Here is a 23192-nt window from a genome sequence, read left to right as displayed (position 1 = left end):
TTTTCCCTCTTTGATGTAATAAAGGTTCAGTACCAAAGGTCATGATAATCTTCCTTTGAAGATCATTTTACTAGATATGAGTTGTTGTTCTATATTTTGGATTCTTGATTGAATATCATTTATTGTTCCAAGCATTTCTTCTTGTTTTTCAAGAATTTTTTTCAATTTTACGTGGTTCATAACTAATTGTCTTAGTTTTGTACTATCTTTGGATCTCTCTAACATCTCCGGAGAGTAGAGGAATCCAAGACTATTTTTAGAAATGTATTACTCTGAATTATAAATTTACTTTAGGATTCTGATTTATTCCTCTTTGATCCTAATATCTAATGTTGGTTAGATATTCTTGTAAATATTACAAAGTATTGAAATAAGTTTTGTAAATATTTAATCTCGAACCTAGGTTCAGATCTATAAATTTTTTTTGAAAATCTCTTCCTCAAATATTTAATCACATAGTAATATTAACTGTGTATGTTTGAATAATTTTATTATGGCTCTGATATCATTTTATAGCATCGTGTAATAATTCTTTGATAAAATAGAATCAAGGGTATCTTGAATATTTTTTGAAAATACTTATTCTTTAAGGATCGATTTGAGCAACTTTCTTAAAACATAAAGGACTAGTTTGATATATTTAAACAAAAAAAAAGGTTTGAAATGAGATTTTGTTAAACATGATAAATGAGTTGGTTTTCGGAATGATAACGTTATGATCCACTAGGGGTTGAACAAATTATTAGGGATTTTAAAAATCGTTTCTCCTTAAAAATCGTGTTATCATCACCACTTTTTTCACGATTAATAAGGGATTTGAGATTAATTTGGACTGCAGAGAACCGCACCGAAGACAACAGCAGGGGCATTGCCCCGAAAGCAGTGACTCATCCAGGTGGCGAAGGCGGCGCTGTCGAGTCGTCCGCCGTCAGCACAACTGCCGGCTTTCAGATTTTTGCTTTAATTAATGTTCTCTGAATAAACGCATACGAAGCATATATATCATTTCTCTTTCTCTTCCATTGCTCCATTTTAGGGTTCAATTTTTATTTTATTTTTTTGCTTCGGATTCTTATTTTTTGGTTTTTTAATGGCTGACTGGCAACAATACCTTCAATCGGTGTTCTTCGGGGTGATTTTCTCATTTCTCCTCGCGAAACTCTTCTCTGTGATCTTTGCGTTTCGTGAAGAGAACCTCGACATCACTCGATCTCATACACCCGAACCCGAACCTGAACCTGGTGTTCTGGGAGAAAATGAGCCGTTGATTGATGAAGATGTGCGATCGGGTAATAGAATAGCAGCGGAGATCAACGATCACAGTGATACCGATGATGATTGGGAGGGAGTAGAGAGCACCGAGCTGGATGAAACTTTCAGTGCTGCTACAGCATTTGTGGCCGCCAAGGCAGCTGATCGTGCGGCGGTGAAGACATCAAATGAGGTGCAATTGCAGCTTTATGGGTTGTATAAGATTGCAACCGAAGGACCGTGTTCTGCTCCACAGCCCTCCGCTCTGAAAATGACCGCTCGTGCCAAATGGTATTGACATTTAAATAATGCATCGTTTATTCTCTATTCGTGCTAGTTAATGACTTCCTGTAGACTTGGATTGCTGTTTGGTACTAGCGGTAAAGAAAAATTGAATCTTTTGTGTTTATAGGAGTTTTACTCTCACTTTTCGCCATCATGCCGATTTTCATTTTTCTCTGTCAATTCATGGTTCGCCGAAACGGGAACAGAACGGCCGGAACGGGCGTTCCGGAACCGGAACGTTAGCAACCTTGACGAGGTTCCAGGGTGTCTAGGTTGATGGCCTGTGTCGGCGTTTCATATACCGAAAATGGGTATATAACGGTGGAAAACGGGGATATAGCGGTGGAACAGAAACGGAACGCATTTCGCGACGGTTTTGTTTTGAACTGTCGCTACTAGCTACGGTTTTATGTATGTAGCGACGGTTTTTATTCAACCGTCGCCGATGTTAGGTTTTTATTCAACCGTCGCCGATTAACATCGGCGACGGGTTTAATAAAACCGTGCTATAGTTAGCGACGGTTTGAATAAAACCGTCGCCAAATTAAAATCGGCCGTCGCCAAATTAAATTTCTTATTTACATCAAATAATCTATTTAAATGATATTTATTTTAATTTTTATATTTCTAAATATTTTCCAAAATTTTTAATTTTTATATATTTATAATATTTTTTTTAAATATCCGTTCCGCAATCGTTCCGCGAAATTTCATTGTAACTGGAACGGTAGCATCCGTTCCGATCTTCGCGACCGCGACAGCGAACCATGTCTGTCATGGAATTTCCACGCGTAATGTACTGCTTTTGCAACTGGATGCCTTTTGACTGTTCTTGGCTAAAAATTTTCATCTGCTAGGCAAGCTTGGCAAAAGTTGGGTGCCATGCCTCCTGAAGAAGCAATGCAGAAGTACATCGACATTGTTACGGGGTTATATCCCTCTTGGGCTGCTGGTTCAACTGTGAGAATAGAGTCATTCTTTATTTTTAACTAGTTTATCCATTGATACGCTCGTCTCAAACATTGTTGTTTTTCGGTTACTATGGCCGTCACTTGTTGCAGAAGAAGAGAGAAAATGAGAGCAGTGATGTCTCTATTTCAGGATCCAGAGGACCGATGGGTCCTGTATTTAGCACCTTTGTATATCAAGAAGAACCTGGAAGCGAGATGTAAGGATTCCGAACTTATCTTATATGCTTACAATCATTAACAATATATTACATCATGTTAAGCTTAGTCTCATTATCGTCTATGTGGTTGCATGTGAGCATCAACAAGAGTGTTATTTGCATGTCAGTCTCTTTCCTTAGAATATTTAACCCACCATATGCAAGCATAAGATAAGATGCTGCATACTTAGTCGTAGAATAATTCATGGAGATCTTAACCACGTTCTCGCATCACGACAAGATACTACCATGGACTTTCAAATTGAATGAAGTCAATATTTAGTTCAAAAGTGGTATACCTGAAATTACAATTTTGATTTCCTTGTTTTCTTGGGCACCATATATCCATATCCTGCCTGCTGACCTTGCGTATAAGCTTAACAGGTGAATTCACATTCCTTTCATCAATTATTAACTGGACAGACATGTTTATTTTTTATAGGAATATAATGCACCTAAAACATGAAATATAATTCAATGAAACCAATCTTATTAGTGGTGCCTTTCATTTGCAATGATCTGGAGAGAAGAATTTAAATTCAATCTCTCTGGTTTTTCTTGAAGAGCATTGGATTCTATACATTTGTTTGCACAAGAAGGAGATGAAGAGAATCTGATCAAGTGCATGGATAACGGTGTCCCATTGAATCTGAAAGGTAGGGAGACTTTAAATCTCTAAATCCTCGACTATTTTTCCTTGGCATAATTATGGTTATGATAACAATGCAACACTGTCAAGTTCGGATCAATTGGTGACTATCTATAAGTCAGATATCTCTAAACAGGAGAGAAAAAAAGATGAGATATTAAAACTGATATTAAGCTGTCGATGTCCTTTGTATGTCCTACATGTTCTGGAAAGTTGAAAAGAAATTAGCAGAATCAATTAGCACTTCTGTTCAGCATTAGTGGTTCGACATAATTATATGCCAGCCTTGAATTTTGGGATGGGCATGAAAGTTTTTTTTGCTGTCAAATATATGTATTTGGATCTAATAAGAGCCTCTAGTTTAAACAGATTTCTTAAATTATTGTAGATGGAGAGGGTCGCACACCCTTGCATTGGGCTGTAGATCGAGGCCGTATGAATATTACAGCATTGCTTCTGAACAAGAATGCTGATGTGAATGCGAAGGTAGATGATAGTTTATCTTGTGATACTTCTTTTGAATCTCAACTTCTGAAATGGGAAACCTCTCCCCATTGATTTTTCGCCCTGACATAAATATGTCGGAGGATTTGAATTTTTTTGAGCCTAATTATAAGATTTGCTCATGAGTATTAATTTGCCATCTTTCAACTGTTTTACACTCTTATCTGATTTCTTGAACTCTTCAAATTACCCTAAGCGCGAAGAAAACGAGAGCTGTTGGCCAAATTTTCTAACATATGTCCGTTTTTGGAAGGATAATGAAGGTCAAACTGCATTGCACTATGCTGCTATCTGTGGAGAGCTGCCATTGCCGAGTTACTAGTGAAGCATGGTGGTGATATAGAGATAAAAGACAATGAGGGAAACACTCCATCCGATCTTTGTGAGGTGAACTGGCCTTGGATGCAACGCATAGTCAATGACTCCAGCTAATTATAATTAACATATAATGAATGCTTTTAGAGTTACTATTCCACTCATGTATATGGTTACATCGGTATACGTTCTGGGCTGTGTTATTTTTCAACCATCCAGAATTTGGTCATGTCCAAATATTGGTGACAAGTTTTTGATTGTATAGATGAAGAATAAGACGATTTCGATTGAAGAATCTAATTCCTGCTTCTTCCACTGTCGATATTATAGTTTCATCTATCGGCTATGTTTTGGACTGTATAATTCGATTCGACATTTGGATGCTAATCAACATGACAAGTCAATCCAACCCTCAACTGTAACGTCCGCCAAAAAAGATAGAGTGCGCCAGCTCATTTATTTATTTTATTTTTTTGAAAAAATATTGTCTCAGAACTTGACAAATCTTTAATTAAAAAAAAAGAGTAGGTTTTTTGTGAGATAGTCTCACGAATCTTTATTTGTGAGACGGGTCATTCCTATCGATATGCACAATAAAAAGTAATACTTTTAGCATAAAAATAATATTTTTTCATGGATGACCGATCTGTCCCACAAAATACGACTCGTGAGACCGTCTCACACAAATTTTTGCCTTTTTCGAAATACAAATTCCGTGATATTTTGAAAATAAAGTATTTTTTTAAATAGTGGATCAATTCGCTATTTTAAGATGATTTATGTTTCAAATTAGTTTATATACTGAAAATGAAAGTAGAAGCTCAAATTTATAAATTCGAAAAATAAAACAATAAGTGCATCATACACATTTTCTTTAAAAAAAAAAAAAAAACTAAACCAACGTATATTTAAATAAATAAATAATTTGTTTTAAAAAAATACACAAATTCAATAATTTTAAATACAAAAATTTCAAGAATATTCCAAATATTATTATTATTATTATTATTATTTAAATAAATAAATAAATTTTTAAAATAAAAAATACAAATTATTTTTAAAAATAAATCACCTAATATGTTTCAAATAAAGAATTTTTTGAAAAAAAATTGGTCAACCAATTCGTTATTATAATGTGATCTATATTTTTAATTATTGAACTTGAGTTTCAAATTTTTTTTTATATATGATCTCAACTTTAAAATATCATGTTTTTAAATAAGAGATTTGTCAAGTTCTAAAAAAAAATAAAAAATAAATAAAAATGAGTTGATAACAGATGCTGCAAAGTAGCAGCGTCTGCTACCAGGAAAAGAGGACGTGGCGACATTTTTGTTTTTTTGGAATGCTGTTTGCAGAATTTCACCCCACATTAATTTTGAAAATTTTATTTTTAAAAAAATTATTTATCAAAAAACCCATTTTTCAGCGTTACTGATATATGGTAATAATGGAATTTTTTTTTTCGAATAATAGATTTTAAAACTTGCTGAAACTGGTTAGTCGCAACGTCAAATATGATGCAATAAAAAAAATATGATGCAACAATTCAGAGGACACCAATTACTCTACTCTCTAGTTCTAAAAATGGTCGAATTTTAATTTAATTTAGCAAGCACAACTGACGATGATGGCTGTTTGAAGTGCTAGGCGTAATGTGTATAGTGCGAACACATACAAAATATATGCGCACATGCAAGTGTGCAGATGGATGATGTATATTACAACATTGAAGAGAGATAATTGAGTTGAAGGACCAAATTCATTCAATTCCCAATCATAGCAAACACAAAAGGATTTCCCTCTTTTGTTAGAGTAGGTGCCCGTCGAGCCAAGTGTTGGCCGAGTGTTCACAATGAAACTCTATGTATAAGCAATCTTTATTTTAATAATATTTGAAATTATTGTTTTGGCAAATCTTTATCTGTATACCCATGCTAGTTGCATAGATAAAGCCCTTGAATATACAAATAGTAGAAAGAATATGAGATGCTCGTATAATGAGTATCATGAAACTCATATTTGGAATACTGTATATTCTAAACAGTTCCTAGTCGATTCAGCCGCTGCTGAGAAGGATATAGGCCGCTAGAGTTCGAGACTAGTATCTGCGATGTGAGTACCATATTTCATTGGTAGGGGACATTGTGATGTCCGAGCATGCAGATAGGTGTTCCTGGTAGAGTGCACTGAACAACCCTCCATAAAGGACTTTCCAAATGGTTCTCACTTATCGAGTGGAAAAGTCCTGGTTTATGGTTGTACACCATTAGTCCTTATGACCCGGGACAACATTGAGACTCTATGTGCTAGAATTACACTTTGACTTGTTTACCGACTCTCATGGGGTCATCAGGTGGCAAGGTTGGGTGTTTTGTCGAAACATATAGGAGTCGATGCATTGTAGCCGGGGATTCACCGCTTACCTTCGGGTATGGATATCCTATGTGTTCTCATGTGTTTGTAGGTTGAAATCTCTGATCAGAGTATGGTGGTAATTATGAAAGGGGTTTCATAGATTACACCATCGATGCAACTACGACATGACACATAGTATCGATTCATTGACAACTCTCGATAAACCAATGGTTGTCGAATCGATCGAGATATATGAGTTGAAGGGACCGTACTGTACGCTAACCATAATTGAATGGTTCTTGCAGGCACTATCATTTGATACCTAGGGAATCATGTAAGCGATGCTGCTAGGCGTTTAACATGATTGGTTGGGTACTATCAGACTTGAGTTCTGACGTTCTTGTTATCAAGGAGTTGATAAGTAAGAATGGAGCAATTGGGGTATGCTCATATAAGGACATGTTTAGTCCGAATCACATGGAGATGTGAACCCACGGCTAGTTGTATCAATGAACCATTGAGGGCCACACAAGCACTAGCTTTCTAGATCCCGTTGAGAAGTAAAATTAGTTCAATGTGTTGAACGGCTTATAAAAGAGTTTATAAGCGTAAGGAAAATTAGAAGTATGACTTCTAGAAAGGAGAAATTAGTTCAATGTGTTGAACGGCTTATAAATTAGTTTATAAGCGTAAAGAAAAATAAAAGTATGACTTCTATGAGAGAAATGTAAATTTTAATTTATGGAAGTGTTCCTAAATTAAAAGTTGGCCAAGTGAATAATGTATTTGAAAATTGTGATTTTCATAAATATTATTATGGACTAAATTAAATTAATTCAAGTGTTGAATTAATTAAACACTAGTGGACCTAGTAGAGTCCAAATAATTAAATTAATTCAAGTGTTGAATTAATTAAATTATATTGAGTCTTGTAGAACTCAATTTAAATAAATTATTTAACTAGTGGACTTGAGTAAATTCAAGTAATGTTTAATCTCAAAATGTTTGAGATAATTAAATTTAGTCCATGATTTTTAATTGTTAAAAACACCATATAATATTGCATGTATGGGAGGTGAAGAGTTGGAGACAACTTTTTCAAATATCAAGGCTTGGCATGCTACTTTTGCCTTTTGCTTTTTACAAGACCAAGACAAGTCTTCCTCTCCCAATTTTTGAGATGCAAGGGCCGAAAATGAGCAAGTGAATTCTCTCAAATTTTTCTCTCATTGTGTTCTTCAATTGTTGAAGAAAAATACACACTTCTCTTTGAAAAATCTTCTTATTTTTCTAGTGCAAAATAAAAAGGGTTCTAGCTTGCAAGTGGTGGGCTTGATTTTGAAAAAAATGAGAAAGCTTGTAGATCAACTCATCCATTCAAGAGCTAAAGTGTTTACACTTTAGTTGGAGCCATCATCAACCTCAAGAGGTTGATTGGTAACGATTTTCTCAACACCCTATGTATGACATTTTGGTGTTTATTGTATTTGCTACACACAATATCATGGTGGCCGAAATTTCCTCATGAAAAATTCGATTTTAAACTTCCGTTGCGCTTCCGGTCACCGTAACCGATCCCCTTTCATCTTTAACATCGAATAATCCCAATCCAAATCCAATCGGCGTGAAATGTAATGAAAAATCCCCTTAAAATACAATACTGTCCTCCTGTAAACAAAAATTCAAGTTCCTCTAATCCCTCAGTCATCAGTATCAAGGAACCAAACCTAAAAGATTTACCATATACCCAATCTTCTACAATTCATCATGGGCATCTTCGTCGTCTTCCTCTGATTTTCCACCCGGGGCGCCACCGGATCTCTGATAAACTGCGGTGATGATAGGATTACATACTGCTTCGACCTCCTTCAGCTTTTCCTCGAAATCCTCCTTCTCCGCGTTCTGGTTGTCATCCATCCACTCGAGGGCTTCTTTTGTTGCTGTCTCAATCTTCTCCTTCTCATCTGACTCCAGTTTGTCAGCAAGTTTGTCCTTGTCGTTGATTTGGTTCTTCATGTTGTAGACGTAGGTCTCTAGGCTGTTACGCGCGTCTATTCTTTCTTTGACCTTCTTGTCTTCCTCAGCAAATTCCTCGGCTTCTCTTACCATCCGCTCGATTTCTTCCTGACTTAAACGACCTTTGTCGTTGGTGATAGTGATCTTCTCCGATTTACCAGAGGCTTTGTCTTCTGCCTTGACATTTAGAATACCATTGGCATCAACCTCGAATGTGACTTCAATCTGAGGGGTTCCTCTGTTCAGAAAGAAAAGATGCATAACTAGTAAGATCAAGTCTTCAAACGACAAAAACTGCCAAAGGCAGCGCGTAAGGGCGAAAATGAACTGCTTTTAAGCTAAAGCTTGTCTCGTGACTCCACGAAACCAAAAATTGCAAGTCAGGTTAAATTCAGCTGCATCCTTGGACCAAAAAAATACAATCATACGAACCTTGGGGCAGGGGCTATTCCCGTCAAGTCAAATTTCCCAAGCAATCTGCAGTCCTTTGTCATACTTCGTTCACCCTCAAAGACCTGTCATGGATTTGAATTTAAGTCATCAACTGCATAATAAGCAGAGTATTACAGTTCATTCGAATTTTCAAGAATGAAATGCCAGTTACCTGAATTGAGACCGTAGTCTGTTGGTCCTGATAAGTCGTAAAAACTTGGGACTTCTTGGTTGGTATCACAGTGTTTCTTGGAATCAATTTGGTCATCACCCCACCAACAGTTTCAATACCGAGGGTCAGTGGAGCCACATCCAATAGAAGAATATCTGACATAGGCTCGATTTACTAGTTAGAGACTAAATCCTTTTATCCAAACTTTCACAAATTCAACTCACATATAAAATCAGCTAGAAAATAAAAGAAAATGTTAGGTATTACCTTTTGTTTCATCACCTCCCTCTCCGCTCAAGATTCCTCCTTGAACAGCAGCGCCGAAAGCAACTGCCTCATCTGGGTTAACACCCTTGTTCGGCTCCTTCCCGTCAAAATAATCCTTAAGTAGCTGTTGGATCTTAGGAATTCTGGTGCTTCCACCAACAAGAACAATTTCATCAATTTGGCGCTTCTCCAATCCAGCATCTTCCATGGCTTTCTTTACAGGTCCCATGGTCTTTCTGAACAAATCATTGTTTAATTCTTCAAACCGAGCTCTTGTGAGAGGTTCTGAGAAATCAACGCCATCAAAGAGAGATTCAATCTCCACTCGGACTTGGTGCTGACTGCTCAATGCTCTCTTAGCTCGCTCACATTCTCTCCTCAATTTGCCAAGTGCTCTTTTGTCCTGGCTGATGTCCTTTTCATGCTTCTTCTTTATCAACTTGATGAAGTATTCCATGATCCTCTGATCAAAATCTTCACCTGGGGGAGCAATCAAAATTCAAACGTGTAAATATTGATATGAGATTCCTAATATGGTACTCAAACTACCACTAGACCCCAGGACAAAAACAAAAAGCTAAACCAGACAGCATTTATCCCACATGCAAACTCCTAAGTTCAAGATGTTGCTGCAGTAGGGAAATAGTAGACAAGAAAATTCATCAAGAAGAGACAATAATATAATAAATTACAGGTTGGGGCATCAGCTCGACTCATTTAACAATCATATTGGTAGTTTTATTTTCAATTTCTATTATAGAGAGGTCTTGTCGTGAAATACATGTGCATAAGTATATAGCCTCCTAAGGTTCCATTTGGCTTCAGATGAATATAAAGTTTAATGATTTCTCTCCTTTTTTGGCTTTAATTATATCATGGAATCAATATTTAAAAACAAAGCAAAGAAACTCAAAAAACAGCTTACCTCCCAAATGAGTGTCTCCATTTGTAGCAAGAACCTCAAAAACACCATTATCGATGGTCAAAATACTGACATCAAATGTTCCACCACCAAGGTCAAAGACAAGAATGTTCTTTTCACCGCCCTTCTTGTCCAAACCATAAGCAATTGCTGCTGCGGTGGGTTCATTAATTATTCTTACAACATTCAATCCAGCAATTACACCTGCATCTTTTGTGGCTTGCCTCTGCGCATCATTGAAGTAAGCTGCAGAAAAGAAGATACAAATCATCAATAAATGACATAATATTTCCTCTCCAAGTAAAAGACATAGGGACCAACTATTTACCAGGGACAGTGACAACAGCATCCTTTATCTTCTTTCCAAGGTAAGCCTCTGCTGTCTCCTTCATTTTTGTCAAAATCATGGCACTGACCTCTTCAGGACTGAAGACCTTAGTCTCACCGTCTTTGATTTTGACTTCAATATAAGGCTTTCCATCCTTGTTCACAATCTTATAGGGGGCAAGCTTCATGTCCCTTTGAACTTCTTTATCCTCAAACCTGTATAATAGCAAGAGTTAGAACAATCGTGATTTTACTCTTATTAGCATTTGATGACATAATAAGTAGAATTGAATGCCACCAAAAAAAGGTTAATTACTTTCTTCCTATAAGTCGCTTGACATCAAAGACAGTCCTTTCGGGGTTAACAGCTGCCTGATTTTTCGCAGCCTCTCCAATCAACCTCTCATTGTCGGTGAAGCCAACCCACGATGGGGTGATGCGGTTTCCTTGATCGTTCGCTATGATTTCAACATGTCCATTTTTGTAGACACCAACACATGAATAAGTAGTCCCAAGGTCTATGCCAATAACTGTTCCAATTTTTTCAGCCTCCTCTTTAGCTATGGAAAATGCAAATAAACTTCCTGTTTCAAGAGATACATCAACACGTTAATTACAATGAATTTTATCATGACATAAGATACGCCACTTTGTGTTGTACAAGTCAGAGCAATCACATCAATTAAACAAATGGGTTGCTTAAATAGCAAAAAACTACTTTCCATCTCCTCGTCAGAAAGTAATCTCATAAATTCTACTCCTAATTCATATATAGATATTTAATAATCACCTTAAAACACCGAATAAACACACAAGATAATCCATAAACGATAAATGCACTTCGAATCCTTCAAAAAAGGGATACTTTTTTAGAAAAAAAATGGCAACACGCCAACACCACCACACCAAATCTGTCATAATTAGCACATTAGAAAAAACAACCATGACTAGAAAACAAGATGCAATACGCCAGATCAACGATTATTTCACCAGTAAATCATCATAGCATCACCACCAAATCAAAATAAGATCATTTGCAGCCTGAGATCTACATAATGGCAGCCCTTACAACGACATAAACTTGGATCGACATATCTAGAAGCCATATAATAACATTTCCTCAACAACAAAAAGCATCCTTCTCAGAAATGCAACACAAGAAGCTAAAAAGGAATATATGAACCAAAATCAAATCAGTACGCAAACATTTAAGCTAAATATGATGATTTCCATGGAAATAGGAGAGAATATCCGAACCGAGCAAGATGATCCCGAAGACGACCGAAGATGCGCGTCTCTCCCACGCGGCAGCCATATCCGTGAAGCTCAACAATGGAGAGTACTATGTTTTTCTTCTGTGAGCTTTGTGTGTGGGTTTCTGAATGAATCTGGAATGGGAAGACTGGAGGTGGAGGGATGTTATATAGCAAAACAGTATGCAGACATAGCTCACCACAGGTGATGACGTGGACCAATGAACTCTCGTGTATGACGTTTGTCTTCGTGTGACCTTTGAATCGGGAAACGGGTGCTTGCTAGGCCACCTGTAGAGGATAATCGAGTCATTCGCACTGACGTGGACCAATCAGAATCGGAATGTGGAGTTGCTGACCAATGGGCTTCGTCTGAGAGTTGGGATCATCGTGACCGTTGGTCTGGAGAACTTGTTCTGTTGATCAATTTATATAATATTAATATTAATTATATCATTAATCAATTGAGGAAATCATTAATCGCAAATCATACCCAGTTCTTTAACTTAATTAATTAAAATAAATAATATGAAATTGTAATTATTTACCAGTGGCGGGGATTTGAAACCCCGTGCCCTATATTTAATTTTTGAAGCTTACTTTTATTATAAAAGTTAAATTTTTTAAGAGATCTAATAATGTTGATAATAAACAACAATAATCATATTTATAAATTATTAATAAAATAATAATGATGTTAAAATTTTTGAAATTTACAAAATCAAACAATACTATTATGAAAGTTGAGTAGTTCTCTCATGAGACAATCTCACGAATCTTTATCTGTGAGACGTGTCAACCTTACCGATATTCACAATAAAAAGTAACACGCTTAGCATAAAAAGTAGTAATTTTTCATGGATGACTTAAATAAGATACATGTCTCACAAAATACGACACGTGAGACCGTCTCACACAAGTTTTTGCCATGAAAGTTGGGGATGATTGGGATGAACAAAATTTTGCTTAAATCAAGATGATTAATAGAATCGATTTGATTCGAAAATTGAAACAAAAAAAATCAAACCGACTTAAAATTGATTAGTTTGACTTGTATAAATTAAACAATTTATTAGGAATTTTTTTTAAAAAAAAAAAAGAGAGAAGAAGAAATTTTCATTTTTTATACGTATATATTTTTTTAAAATTTTAATTTCTTAGATCCAAAATTTTAATTTGCAAGCTTTTTAAATTTTCAAATTCAAAATTTTGTTTTTTTACACATTCAGGGTATTTAAAATTTTCTGAATTATTTCCAAAAAAAAGTATATGAATCTTTTTAAAAAATAAACGTAGTAAAAATTGAATATTGTGAAACTTACATGATTTTAATTGTGATTTTTTATCTTAAAATGTTTAATTTTAATATTTTTAATAAATAATTAAGGGTAATAACTAATAATAGTCCGCACAACTTAACCTTTGCTCAACAGAACTAGTCTCCTAAAAAGTTGCATTCTATCATTTTTAATAAAAGATCAAAGAACTGTTGAGATAATTATATTTGCTAGAAGATCGATTGATGGTCCAACTTTAAGGTTGGAGTGCCAAAGGAATGCTAAAACTTGACCTAGAACTTGACCTAGCTTGTGTTCAGGGCTCGATGTTCATCACTTGGAAAGGAAGTGAACGAAGTGGGGATAGCATGAGGAGCATACATGGATGAAAGATTACACCATGTGTCACAGTCGTTAAAGTTGTCAAAATGAATGTCTGCCAGTCAAATTATGAGTTATGGTAAGTTACGATCAATCAGTCAAATATAATTAAAAATTGACAGATTTGTCCGCCTCATCCCGTCAAATAGCGCTGTATGGATTGACAATATCTCAACTCGCCCCTAGCCTTTTTTGACAACTCTAACCATCGCAAGTGTTATTGTTTTGTTTTGTTGTTTTGCTACTATGACTATAAAAATGATATAAAAGATGTGACATTACATCTTTTTTATTCAGAAATAATATTGGTGAGTTGTAGAAGTTTGAAACATACTCAAATTATGTGAATTGTAATCTTATCAGTATCGTTACGTGACATTTAAATTATTGTATGATTATAATATTGAGTTGCAATATTATTATCAGATATAACTTTGAGTAAAACAGTAAACTCAATCTTACCATTAGAATTAGAGTCGAAGCTCCATAGAGATTTATAAATTAAAATTGCCGACCAAAGAGACCATCAGTTACTATGATGGCATTTTGTTTAATAAATTAGAATGATTATTATAAAAGGAGGCATTTTTCATTGTAAATATATCATCATAGAAAATAGTTTTTTTAATATTATTAAAAATACATGAAGAATTAAATTAAATTAACTATATATTACGTTAGAATATAATGTGTATAATTGCTTTCGAAAACTAATCAGTAAAAACGAAGATGAGAAAATAAGATAAAAAAAAGACTTTTATAGAAAAAAAGTTCAAATAAAAAATACTTGTAATTAAAAAAATGTATTAAAAATGTTGCCTAAAAAAGGAAACTTGCTGGTCCAATCCGTAGTCGATAAATCCATTTGGGAGGGAAATACATGGAATGATTACTGCCAGATGTGTTTCAGTTAAGCTTTTAAGGTTTCAGCTCTGCTGTACAATTGCGCCTCTCTCTCTCTAGGAACCACTTCATTTAGGGTTTCCAGTAGGCGCCGTTTTTGGATTTCCTCGATCCTTGAGTGGAATCTCTTCTCCTGGCAAACAACTTTCCTCAGGTAATTTTTGGTTGCGCCGTTTTTGTTTTTATGTTATTTGATGTATTATTATCATATTATGTTTCGTCGCAATCTAGTGGAGTTCAGCTTCGGTTGTTGATTGATTACTGTATCCGCGTATTGTATTGTACTGATCAACTTGCTTTACGGATTGATGATCCGCGGTGGTTACTTGTGAATGTGAAAATATTAGTTGGGAGTTGGGAGTTGGGGTCGATATATGTTGATAGATCAAATTGCTTTCTGAAGTTGTTTATGTAGCGGAGAGCTTCGGCTGATTTTGTTAGCTTTTGGATTATTCCTCCCCCTTTTTAACTGTTTTCATGTGGTCTGGTTCCTTTTTTTTCTTTGTATATGGTCCGAGGAATTAATTGATTATTGTTAAATTGCAGTCGTTTCCCATTATCGTAGATGTAGATTTTATTGGGTTTGAAGGATCAACTTCGGATCTATTTTGGGTTAGTTTTGTTTACTGAATTTTGTCATGTGCGGCACGGGACATTTTATGCAGTGTCGGTCAATGAGGTTAAAATTAATTTCATCTTCCTGCGTTCCGGAAACAATAGATTGTCATTTCATGCGTTAAACGGGTAATGTAACTAACCTCGCACGATTCCTCCGTCATGGAACTGAAAATCTCATTTTTGTTCTGTTTGTCATACTGTATGAAAATGATGGATGTAGCACATATATTATGGAGGTTTGGTTATGTAAAAAGCAAAGGACTTCATTTTAGTTGATTTTACGACGGTCAATATGCTCACTGATTCTCTTTAGATGCACTTGATTATTCTTAAATAAAACATAAATCTTTTCAACATTCATAGCTATTGACTTGCTAAATGAGTATTTATCCATTTTTTAAGTCTTTGACATTTAGAAAGACCTAATCCTGGTTTCTATTTTTAGCTGTGTAGACATGGTAATCTGATCCTCACATGTGAACTTGACAGGGAAAATATGGCTGTGGAAGTCACTCAAGTTCTTCTCAGTGCACAGTCAGTCGATTCAACTTTAAGGAAGCATGCTGAAGAAACCTTAAAACAGTTTCAGGAGCAAAACCTTCCTGGTTTCTTGTTTTCCCTTTCTGGAGAGCTCGCTAGTGAGGAGAAGCCAGTTGAAAGTCGTAAACTAGCTGGTTTGATTTTGAAGAATGCTTTGGATGCCAAGGAGCAGCACAGGAAGTCTGAGCTCGTGCAGAGATGGTTATCATTAGATGCATCTGTGAAGAGCCAAATCAAGGCATGCTTGTTACAGACCCTCTCGTCTCCAGTGTCTGATGCTAGGTCAACAGCCTCACAAGTCATTGCAAAAGTTGCTGGCATTGAACTACCGCATAAGCAGTGGCCTGAGCTTATAGGATCCCTTTTATCAAATAGTCACCAGGTCCTTTTTCATGTTAAGCAAGCCTCACTCGAAACTCTGGGATACATGTGTGAAGAAGTTAGCCCGGAGGTTGTTGATCAGGATCAAGTAAACAAAATACTCACGGCTGTAGTCCAAGGCATGAATTCTAATGAAGGAAATACAGAGGTTCGACTTGCTGCCACCCGAGCTCTATATAATGCTCTTGGATTTGCCCAGGCCAACTTTTCTAATGATATGGAGCGCGATTACATAATGAGAGTTGTTTGCGAGGCCACACTCTCGCCAGATGTGAAAATTCGGCAGGCTGCATTTGAGTGTTTGGTCTCAATAGGGTCAACATATTATGATAAATTAGCTCCATATATTCAAGACATTTTCAACATCACATCCAAGGCAGTCCGAGAAGATCTAGAACCTGTTGCTCTTCAAGCAATTGAATTTTGGAGCTCAATATGTGATGAGGAGATTGATATTTTGGAAGAGTATGATGGTGATTTCACAGCAGACTCCAATGTCCCATGCCATTATTTTATCAAGCAGGCACTCTCTGTACTTGTTCCTTTGTTGTTAGAGACACTTCTTAAGCAAGAAGATGATCAGGATCAGGATGAAGGTGCTTGGAACCTTGCAATGGCTGGTGGTACATGCCTTGGCTTGGTTACCCGTACTGTGGGGGATGACATTGTACCACTTGTGATGCCATTTATTGAAGAAAATGTAACAAAAGACGATTGGAGGCAAAGAGAAGCTGCCACTTACGCGTTTGGTTCTATACTGGAAGGTCCTTCACCTGAGAAGTTAACCCCTATTGTCAATGTTGCTCTTAGTTTCATGCTCACAGCTTTGACTAATGATCCCAATAGCCATGTAAAGGACACCACTGCATGGACCCTAGGCAGAATATTTGAATTTCTTCATGGTTCAACAATGGTGACCCCCATTATTACCCTTACAAACAGCCAACAAATTATCACAGTTCTCCTCCAGAGCATGAAAGATGCTCCTAATGTTGCTGAGAAAGCCTGCGGCGCTCTCTATTTTCTTGCCCAAGGTTACGAAGATGTGGGATCTACATCTCCCTTGACACCTTATTTCCAAGAAATTGTTCAGTCGCTTCTTATTGTTACTCATAGAGAAGATGCTGGTGAGTCTCGACTTAGGACAGCAGCATATGAGACCCTAAATGAAGTAGTGAGGTGTTCAACTAATGAAACAACTCACTTAGTGTTGGAACTTGTCCAAGTTCTCATGACAGAGCTTCACAAGACTCTAGAGCCGCAGAAACTTTCATCTGATGAGAGAGAGAAGCAAAATGAATTGCAAGGCCTTCTCTGTGGGTGTTTACAGGTTATCATCCAGAAATTAGGAGCAACAGAATCCACCAAGTATGCCTTCATGCAGTTTTCAGATCAGATCATGAATCTTTTTCTCCAAGTATTTGCTTGTAGAAGTGCTACAGTCCATGAGGAAGCAATGCTTGCTATTGGTGCGCTTGCCTATGCTACAGGTCCCAACTTTGCCAAGTACATACCAGATTTTTACAAGTATTTGGAGATGGGTCTCCAGAATTTCGAGGAATACCAAGTTTGTGCTGTTACAGTTGGTGTTGTAGGCGATATCTGCAGGGCACTGGAGGATACGGTTCTACCCTTTTGTGATGGAATCATGACTCAGCTTCTGAAAGACTTGTCAAGCAACCAGCTGCATCGTTCTGTGAAGCCTCCCATCTTTTCATGCTTTGGTGACATAGCTTTAGCAATTGGAGAAAATTTTGAGAAGTATTTGATGTATTCCATGCCCATGTTGCAGAGCGCAGCCGAGTTGTCGGCGCACACAGAAGATGTTGACGATGAAATGCTGGAATATACTAATCTTCTAAGGAATGGAATTTTAGAGGCATATTCTGGGATATTTCAGGGCTTCAAGAATTCTCCTAAGACCCAACTCTTGATTCCATATGCGCCTCATATCCTGCAGTTCCTGGATAGCATATACATGGAGAAAGATATGTGAGTAACTCTAATCTTATAATTTGTTTTTGAGTTCGGATTTTGCAATTTTTTTTTTAAATCTTCTTATCTAATTGTTTTATCCATCCATATTAGGGATGATGTTGTCATGAAAACTGCAATTGGAGTCCTTGGAGATCTAGCTGATACTTTGGGAAGTAATGCTGGTTCTTTGATTCAGCAGTCTCTATCAAGCAAAGACTTTTTAAATGAATGCTTGTCTTCAGAGGACCATTTGATTAAAGAATCTGCTGAGTGGGCCAGGATGGCCATTAATCGTGCCATATCTGTCTGATATTGTGTCCACCTGGCAAATATTAGATTGCCTTCATGTATATGGTTATGTAAAGTCGGGATCCAAGTTGGACGATAGTTGAGTCATGCCGATCATTGTCATTTGCTGATAGCCGAAGTGTTTTTCTTCTTGGTGTTGCTAACTCATGCATCAGCATCAGCGGATATGGGTTCTTTTTCCATGAGATGGAGTTGGGTAAAGGGACATCTGAAAACTTTCTTGAAGGACCGAGACGGGGGGTTGTCTATTTTGGTGATTGCGTCGGAGAGGGAGATGATTTTGAACATGCTGGATGGAAATATTGGACACATACTTGTTCCAAGCTAATTTTTAGACTAAAATGGTGGTGTTAGGTGGAGATATGCGATCTTGTAATTCTGGTGCTACTTGCTCTTTGGGTGATCAAGTGATAACTGTACTAGTGCTACATTTTGATTATGTGGGATCGAAACCAGTCACCCGTCGCCTTTTTCTTACATATTTTATATATTTTAATCTCATACATCATTTTTTCCATTTATTAGTTGGTCTTTATTTTGCATTGGTCCAAATCATCTATTTGCATTAAATTTCATTCATTTAGTCAAATTAGCAGTCATATGGGGGTGGTGTCATTAAATCTCAGTCAGGTTATGTATCATTTGTTTTTTAGGTTGTGTATAATTGTTGTTTCACATTATTTATAGTCAAAAGACTAACTCTCCGTGAGAACATGCATGCTGCTGCTCTTTTCTATGCTAAAGGTACAAATTTTCTTCTTTTGAATGTAGAATAGATTTTGTTTGAAATTGCTCAAGATTTGGATTTTGGCATGTCATGAAATAGTGATGACATAGAAAAGGTTGAGTGTATAAGTTTATATGCCATTGTATATATACATGATTTGTTGTCTCTTTTATGCTCGGACTTTTTTTCCTTTTTCAATGTAAAGCTTGTTCAGAAATGGTGACGATTTATGTTCATAAGATTTTTGAATGTTAGTGGCTTATTTATCTTTCTGTATATTTATGGGACCGTTTGTTCGTATGATTCATATTCCATCGCAGTATGCTGTTACAATTCCAAGTCCTCGATCCGTTAGTAATTTGGCCTTGGTGGAACCATCAGTTAACCGAAAATTTTCTTTAGTCACTACGTTTGCTTCTGATTTAGGCTCAATTCCTGTGTACATTGGTAGACTTTCCACTAATCTAAACTCTCTATTGGATTGAAAATTGATGGTTTTGTCCATAGCTGAAATAGTACAAGTGTCTATTGGGTTATTTTGACAACTCTATCGTATTTGCGTTATAGGCTAATTTACCGTGCGTGCTTCGAATATTGGTAAGTTGATTTGTTGTTTAGGGAAATGGATCTGGTGTTGTGCACAACAGATCCGTGCAAGTTGTTTAGAGTATATCGTGTGCATGGGGGTGTATTTAAGTTCCACATTCACCAAGCAACCACAGTATAGTTATGCTTATGTCAGAGGTCGATTCATTTGAAAAGTGGTATACGTGTGAATCAAGTGTTTATAATATCTCTGATGACATAGTTTTTAGACCATCTAAGAACTTCAATGGGGGTAAAGTGATTACAATACCTCGCACGAGATCATTCAATTGCATACTAAAGAATCAGGGAACAGGGTCGATTTCTCAACCCAACCTGAAAATATTTTAAATTTCTAGTCTATTTTCTTCTTGATAGGAGATTCGTCACTACCCCGTTCATTTATATATTAGATGTACAGCTTTATGACATCAACTAAAATAAATAATTTTTTTTTTGAAAATAAACTAAAATAAATATTGAGGCAAAAGAACAGGTGAAAAATTCTCGTTTGATATTTCAGACTGGTTAATATCTGACTGGATTCACGATAATTTTAACTTAAGAAAAGGTAGATTGAATTGTAAAAGGATGAGTGATAAGTATTATGCTTCGAAGGTTTGTCCACATGAAAGTAAAGCACTTCTCCTTCTGCATTGATGCGACATTCTTGTACAAGAAATTGGCTCACGCCACAGGTCCACATCTGCAGTCCAGAATTTAGAGAAACATGTCAATTAAAACATCAGATTAATGACTCATTTTGTTGAGGATGTCCAAGTATAAAAAAAGTTTTGCATATATTAATTCCTTTTCTTCATCAATGTCCAAAGTGGGACTGCACCAAAATCACCAATTACATGGATTATCTATCCTATCCTGGTTGTGGAAGCAACCATCTTTGTCCTTCCTTCTCCATGAATCCTATAGGATAGATAATCCATGCAATCGGTGATTAATTGAGCTAAATCTAGCGATGCTTATTACTTTAGTACATTGGAGATTAGTTTACTTACCCTTTTGCAAATAGCCGACAGGCGTCCATTACAACTGAAAAGATCTGATCAAATGGTCAAATCAATAAATTAGTTCTGCACTGGTGTGGAACCCTCTCAAATTTTTGGCCCGTGTTGCTGCTGCATTCATCATGTCAAACTGTGAAATGGGCAAAAATTCCAAATATTTTATGCAAAAATTCCAAATATTTTATCGTTTATAAAACTTTCTTCCTCTCAAGTTTATCTAAACCTCTGGTAAGGTAAAATCGCTTTTTTTTGTCGGGCGTGGCATTGCCCAAAATGTACATATATACATCCCAATTTGTTATAGAATCACATGTATGACGAAGATGGTAGAGGAGTAAGACAAGTGACTCAGCCCCTTCGCGTCACTTCCTATCTATCAAACCCTTCTTGGCCACTAAATCTGAAAGTTATCTTTTTCTCCCACAAATCATTATATATAATAATAAATTATGCATGTGTGTAAAATTTTAATAATAATTTATATAATTTTTTTTAATTTTATTAAACATTTAATTTAATTAGAACTTCAAGTAATGATTAATGAATTATTGATATAAGATATTTACTGTTGGAAAATTTTGAATTAAATTGAGGGATGTTTCGAAAATAATAGTAACAACAAAAGAGTATACCGAGGTGCAAGCAAAGTCAGAACAATTACTCCCCGTAACGACCCTTTAGTTCTTAGCTTCCTCCGTCTCTTTCTTCCTTAATTGTTAAAAAATTGGACTCTGCTGCCCAAAGTTGACCATTTTAAATGCCAATTTTTTATTGATATATTTTTCAATTTTGTCCTTTCACCCACACACACACACATATATCTATTATATATATATATCTATACATGTTATAAAAGTGTGAATCAAGGTCAAAGTTTTTCTATTGTGTAATGTCAACTTTATCCTTAGTTTGTACATACAGGAAAAATTTAGTGAGGATGTTTTTGTCAAATCAGTTATTATGATAAGGACAAAATTGTCAAACTACATTTATGTTATATAATGATCAAATCTATACAATTATTATTATTATTATTATTTTATATTATAAAAGTGTGAATCAAGGTCAAAGTTTTTCTATTGTGTAATGTCAACTTTGCCCTTAGTTTGTACATACAGGAAAAATTTAGTGAAGAATTGAGGATGTTTTTGTCAAATCAGTTATTATGATAGGGACAAAATTGTCAAACTACATTTATGTTAGATAATGATCAAATTGCCAAAAAAACTGAAACTTTAAAATTCTTTGATTTTTTTTCTTGTAGATGAATTGAACAAACTTTTTTCACAAAAAATATTAATTTGAAAAGATTGAAATACCAAAATATATTGGTTTTATTTGCTTATAAATGAAGTGAAAAAGAATTTTTTCACAAAAAACTTAATTTGTAGATTTTTTCACAAAAAAGTTAATTTGCAGAAGATTAAAATAACAAAATTCGTTTGTTTTATTTTCTTGTAAATAAAGTGAAAATATTTTTTCCACGAAAACTTAATTTGTATAACGATATGACGTTAAATATCTTTTATTTTACGTTCATTAAGATTAATTATTTTAAAAAGAAGAATTAAACTATTGAAGCCAAATAATTAAACTAATTTTGTTTTTGTTTTAACAAGGTTGGTGTCACGAAGAAGGTTCGATATTTAATTACATTTACGAAATGATACAAGAATTATCAGATATAAATATAGATAATCCTAATAAATATTTTATTGATATTTATTTTATCTATATTTCTTTATCAAAAAGAAAGTCAACTAATATTGTTCAAAGCATTGATTCATTATGAAAATTTAACGATATAAGATTGAATAATATATTTGTATTAATTTTAACTATATTTTCCTCTTTTTAAAGGCTATAAACTATAACAATTATTTTATGAGAGATTCTTGCAATTAACGAATGATTATTTTTATAAGAGATACATATTGACAAATCAGTTATAGTTTTTGTAATATTAAAATATATATCTTTGAATGTAAATTTTTAAAATTATGATAAATAAATTTTTATAAAATTTATTCATTAGCAATACACACTACTTCTCCATAGACAAAGTCAAAGTTATTTGGTTTTTATTTACTTGTAGATGAAGTGAACAAATGTTTTTTACAAAAATATTTGTTTGAATGTGATTTATTTTATTTTGTAGATTTATATTCTTTTGAATGATTTTATATGTGCAAGAAATTTATCTTTAATTTGGTGAGGAAGTTTTTGTAAAATCAATTATTATGATGATGTCAAGATTATCAATCTACGTATGCTAGGCAAGAGTCAAGTTGCCAAGAAGATTGAAACTCCAAAATTCTTTGGTTTATACTTTCTTGTAGATGAATTGAACATATTTTTTTCCGCAAAATATTAATTTGAGAATATTGAAATACAAAAAATCATGGGTTTTATTTGTTTATAGATGAAGCGAAAATAATTTTTTCCCAATAAAATTAGTTTGTACAATATTGAAATACCAAAATTCTTTTGTTTTATTTGGTTGTAAATATTGCGAATTTTTTCCACAAAAACCATAATTTGTGTAAAGAC

The 23192-nt window shown here is 35.0% G+C and overlaps 2 protein-coding genes and 1 pseudogene across 3 annotated transcripts; 2 read left to right on the top strand and 1 right to left on the bottom strand.

Moving 5' to 3' along the window:
• The first annotated feature begins 849 nt into the window (after window positions 1-849).
• LOC142531642 (acyl-CoA-binding domain-containing protein 1-like) lies at window positions 850-4467 on the top strand (annotated as a pseudogene).
• A 3662-nt stretch (window positions 4468-8129) lies between these two features.
• On the bottom strand, window positions 8130-12157 carry LOC142531641 (luminal-binding protein 5-like). Its single transcript, XM_075637854.1, has 8 exons — window positions 11924-12157; window positions 10983-11250; window positions 10668-10882; window positions 10343-10585; window positions 9418-9897; window positions 9151-9305; window positions 8979-9061; window positions 8130-8784 (listed from the first exon to the last, which is right to left on the bottom strand). Exons 1-8 carry the CDS (start codon window positions 11979-11981, stop codon window positions 8286-8288), a joined length of 2001 nt encoding a protein of 666 aa, XP_075493969.1. The 5' UTR covers window positions 11982-12157; the 3' UTR covers window positions 8130-8285.
• A 2297-nt stretch (window positions 12158-14454) lies between these two features.
• LOC142530784 (importin subunit beta-1-like) lies at window positions 14455-18820 on the top strand. 2 transcript variants are annotated; one of them, XM_075636615.1, is made up of 3 exons: window positions 14455-14634; window positions 15544-18011; window positions 18108-18820. In XM_075636615.1, the coding sequence occupies exons 2-3, from the start codon at window positions 15595-15597 to the stop codon at window positions 18304-18306; spliced, it is 2616 nt and encodes an 871-aa protein (XP_075492730.1). In that variant the 5' UTR covers window positions 14455-14634; window positions 15544-15594; the 3' UTR covers window positions 18307-18820. The 2 variants fall into 2 exon arrangements, with proteins under 2 accessions (XP_075492730.1, XP_075492729.1); XM_075636614.1 differs by having other exon boundaries at window positions 14456-14634; window positions 15588-18011.
• The last annotated feature ends 4372 nt before the right edge of the window (window positions 18821-23192 follow it).

The sequence above is a fragment of the Primulina tabacum genome, chromosome 17 (genome assembly GCF_025594145.1).
Source record: "Primulina tabacum isolate GXHZ01 chromosome 17, ASM2559414v2, whole genome shotgun sequence".
NCBI classification, from domain to species: Eukaryota; Viridiplantae; Streptophyta; class Magnoliopsida; order Lamiales; family Gesneriaceae; genus Primulina; species Primulina tabacum.
This window is presented reverse-complemented; position numbering and strand designations above follow the sequence as displayed.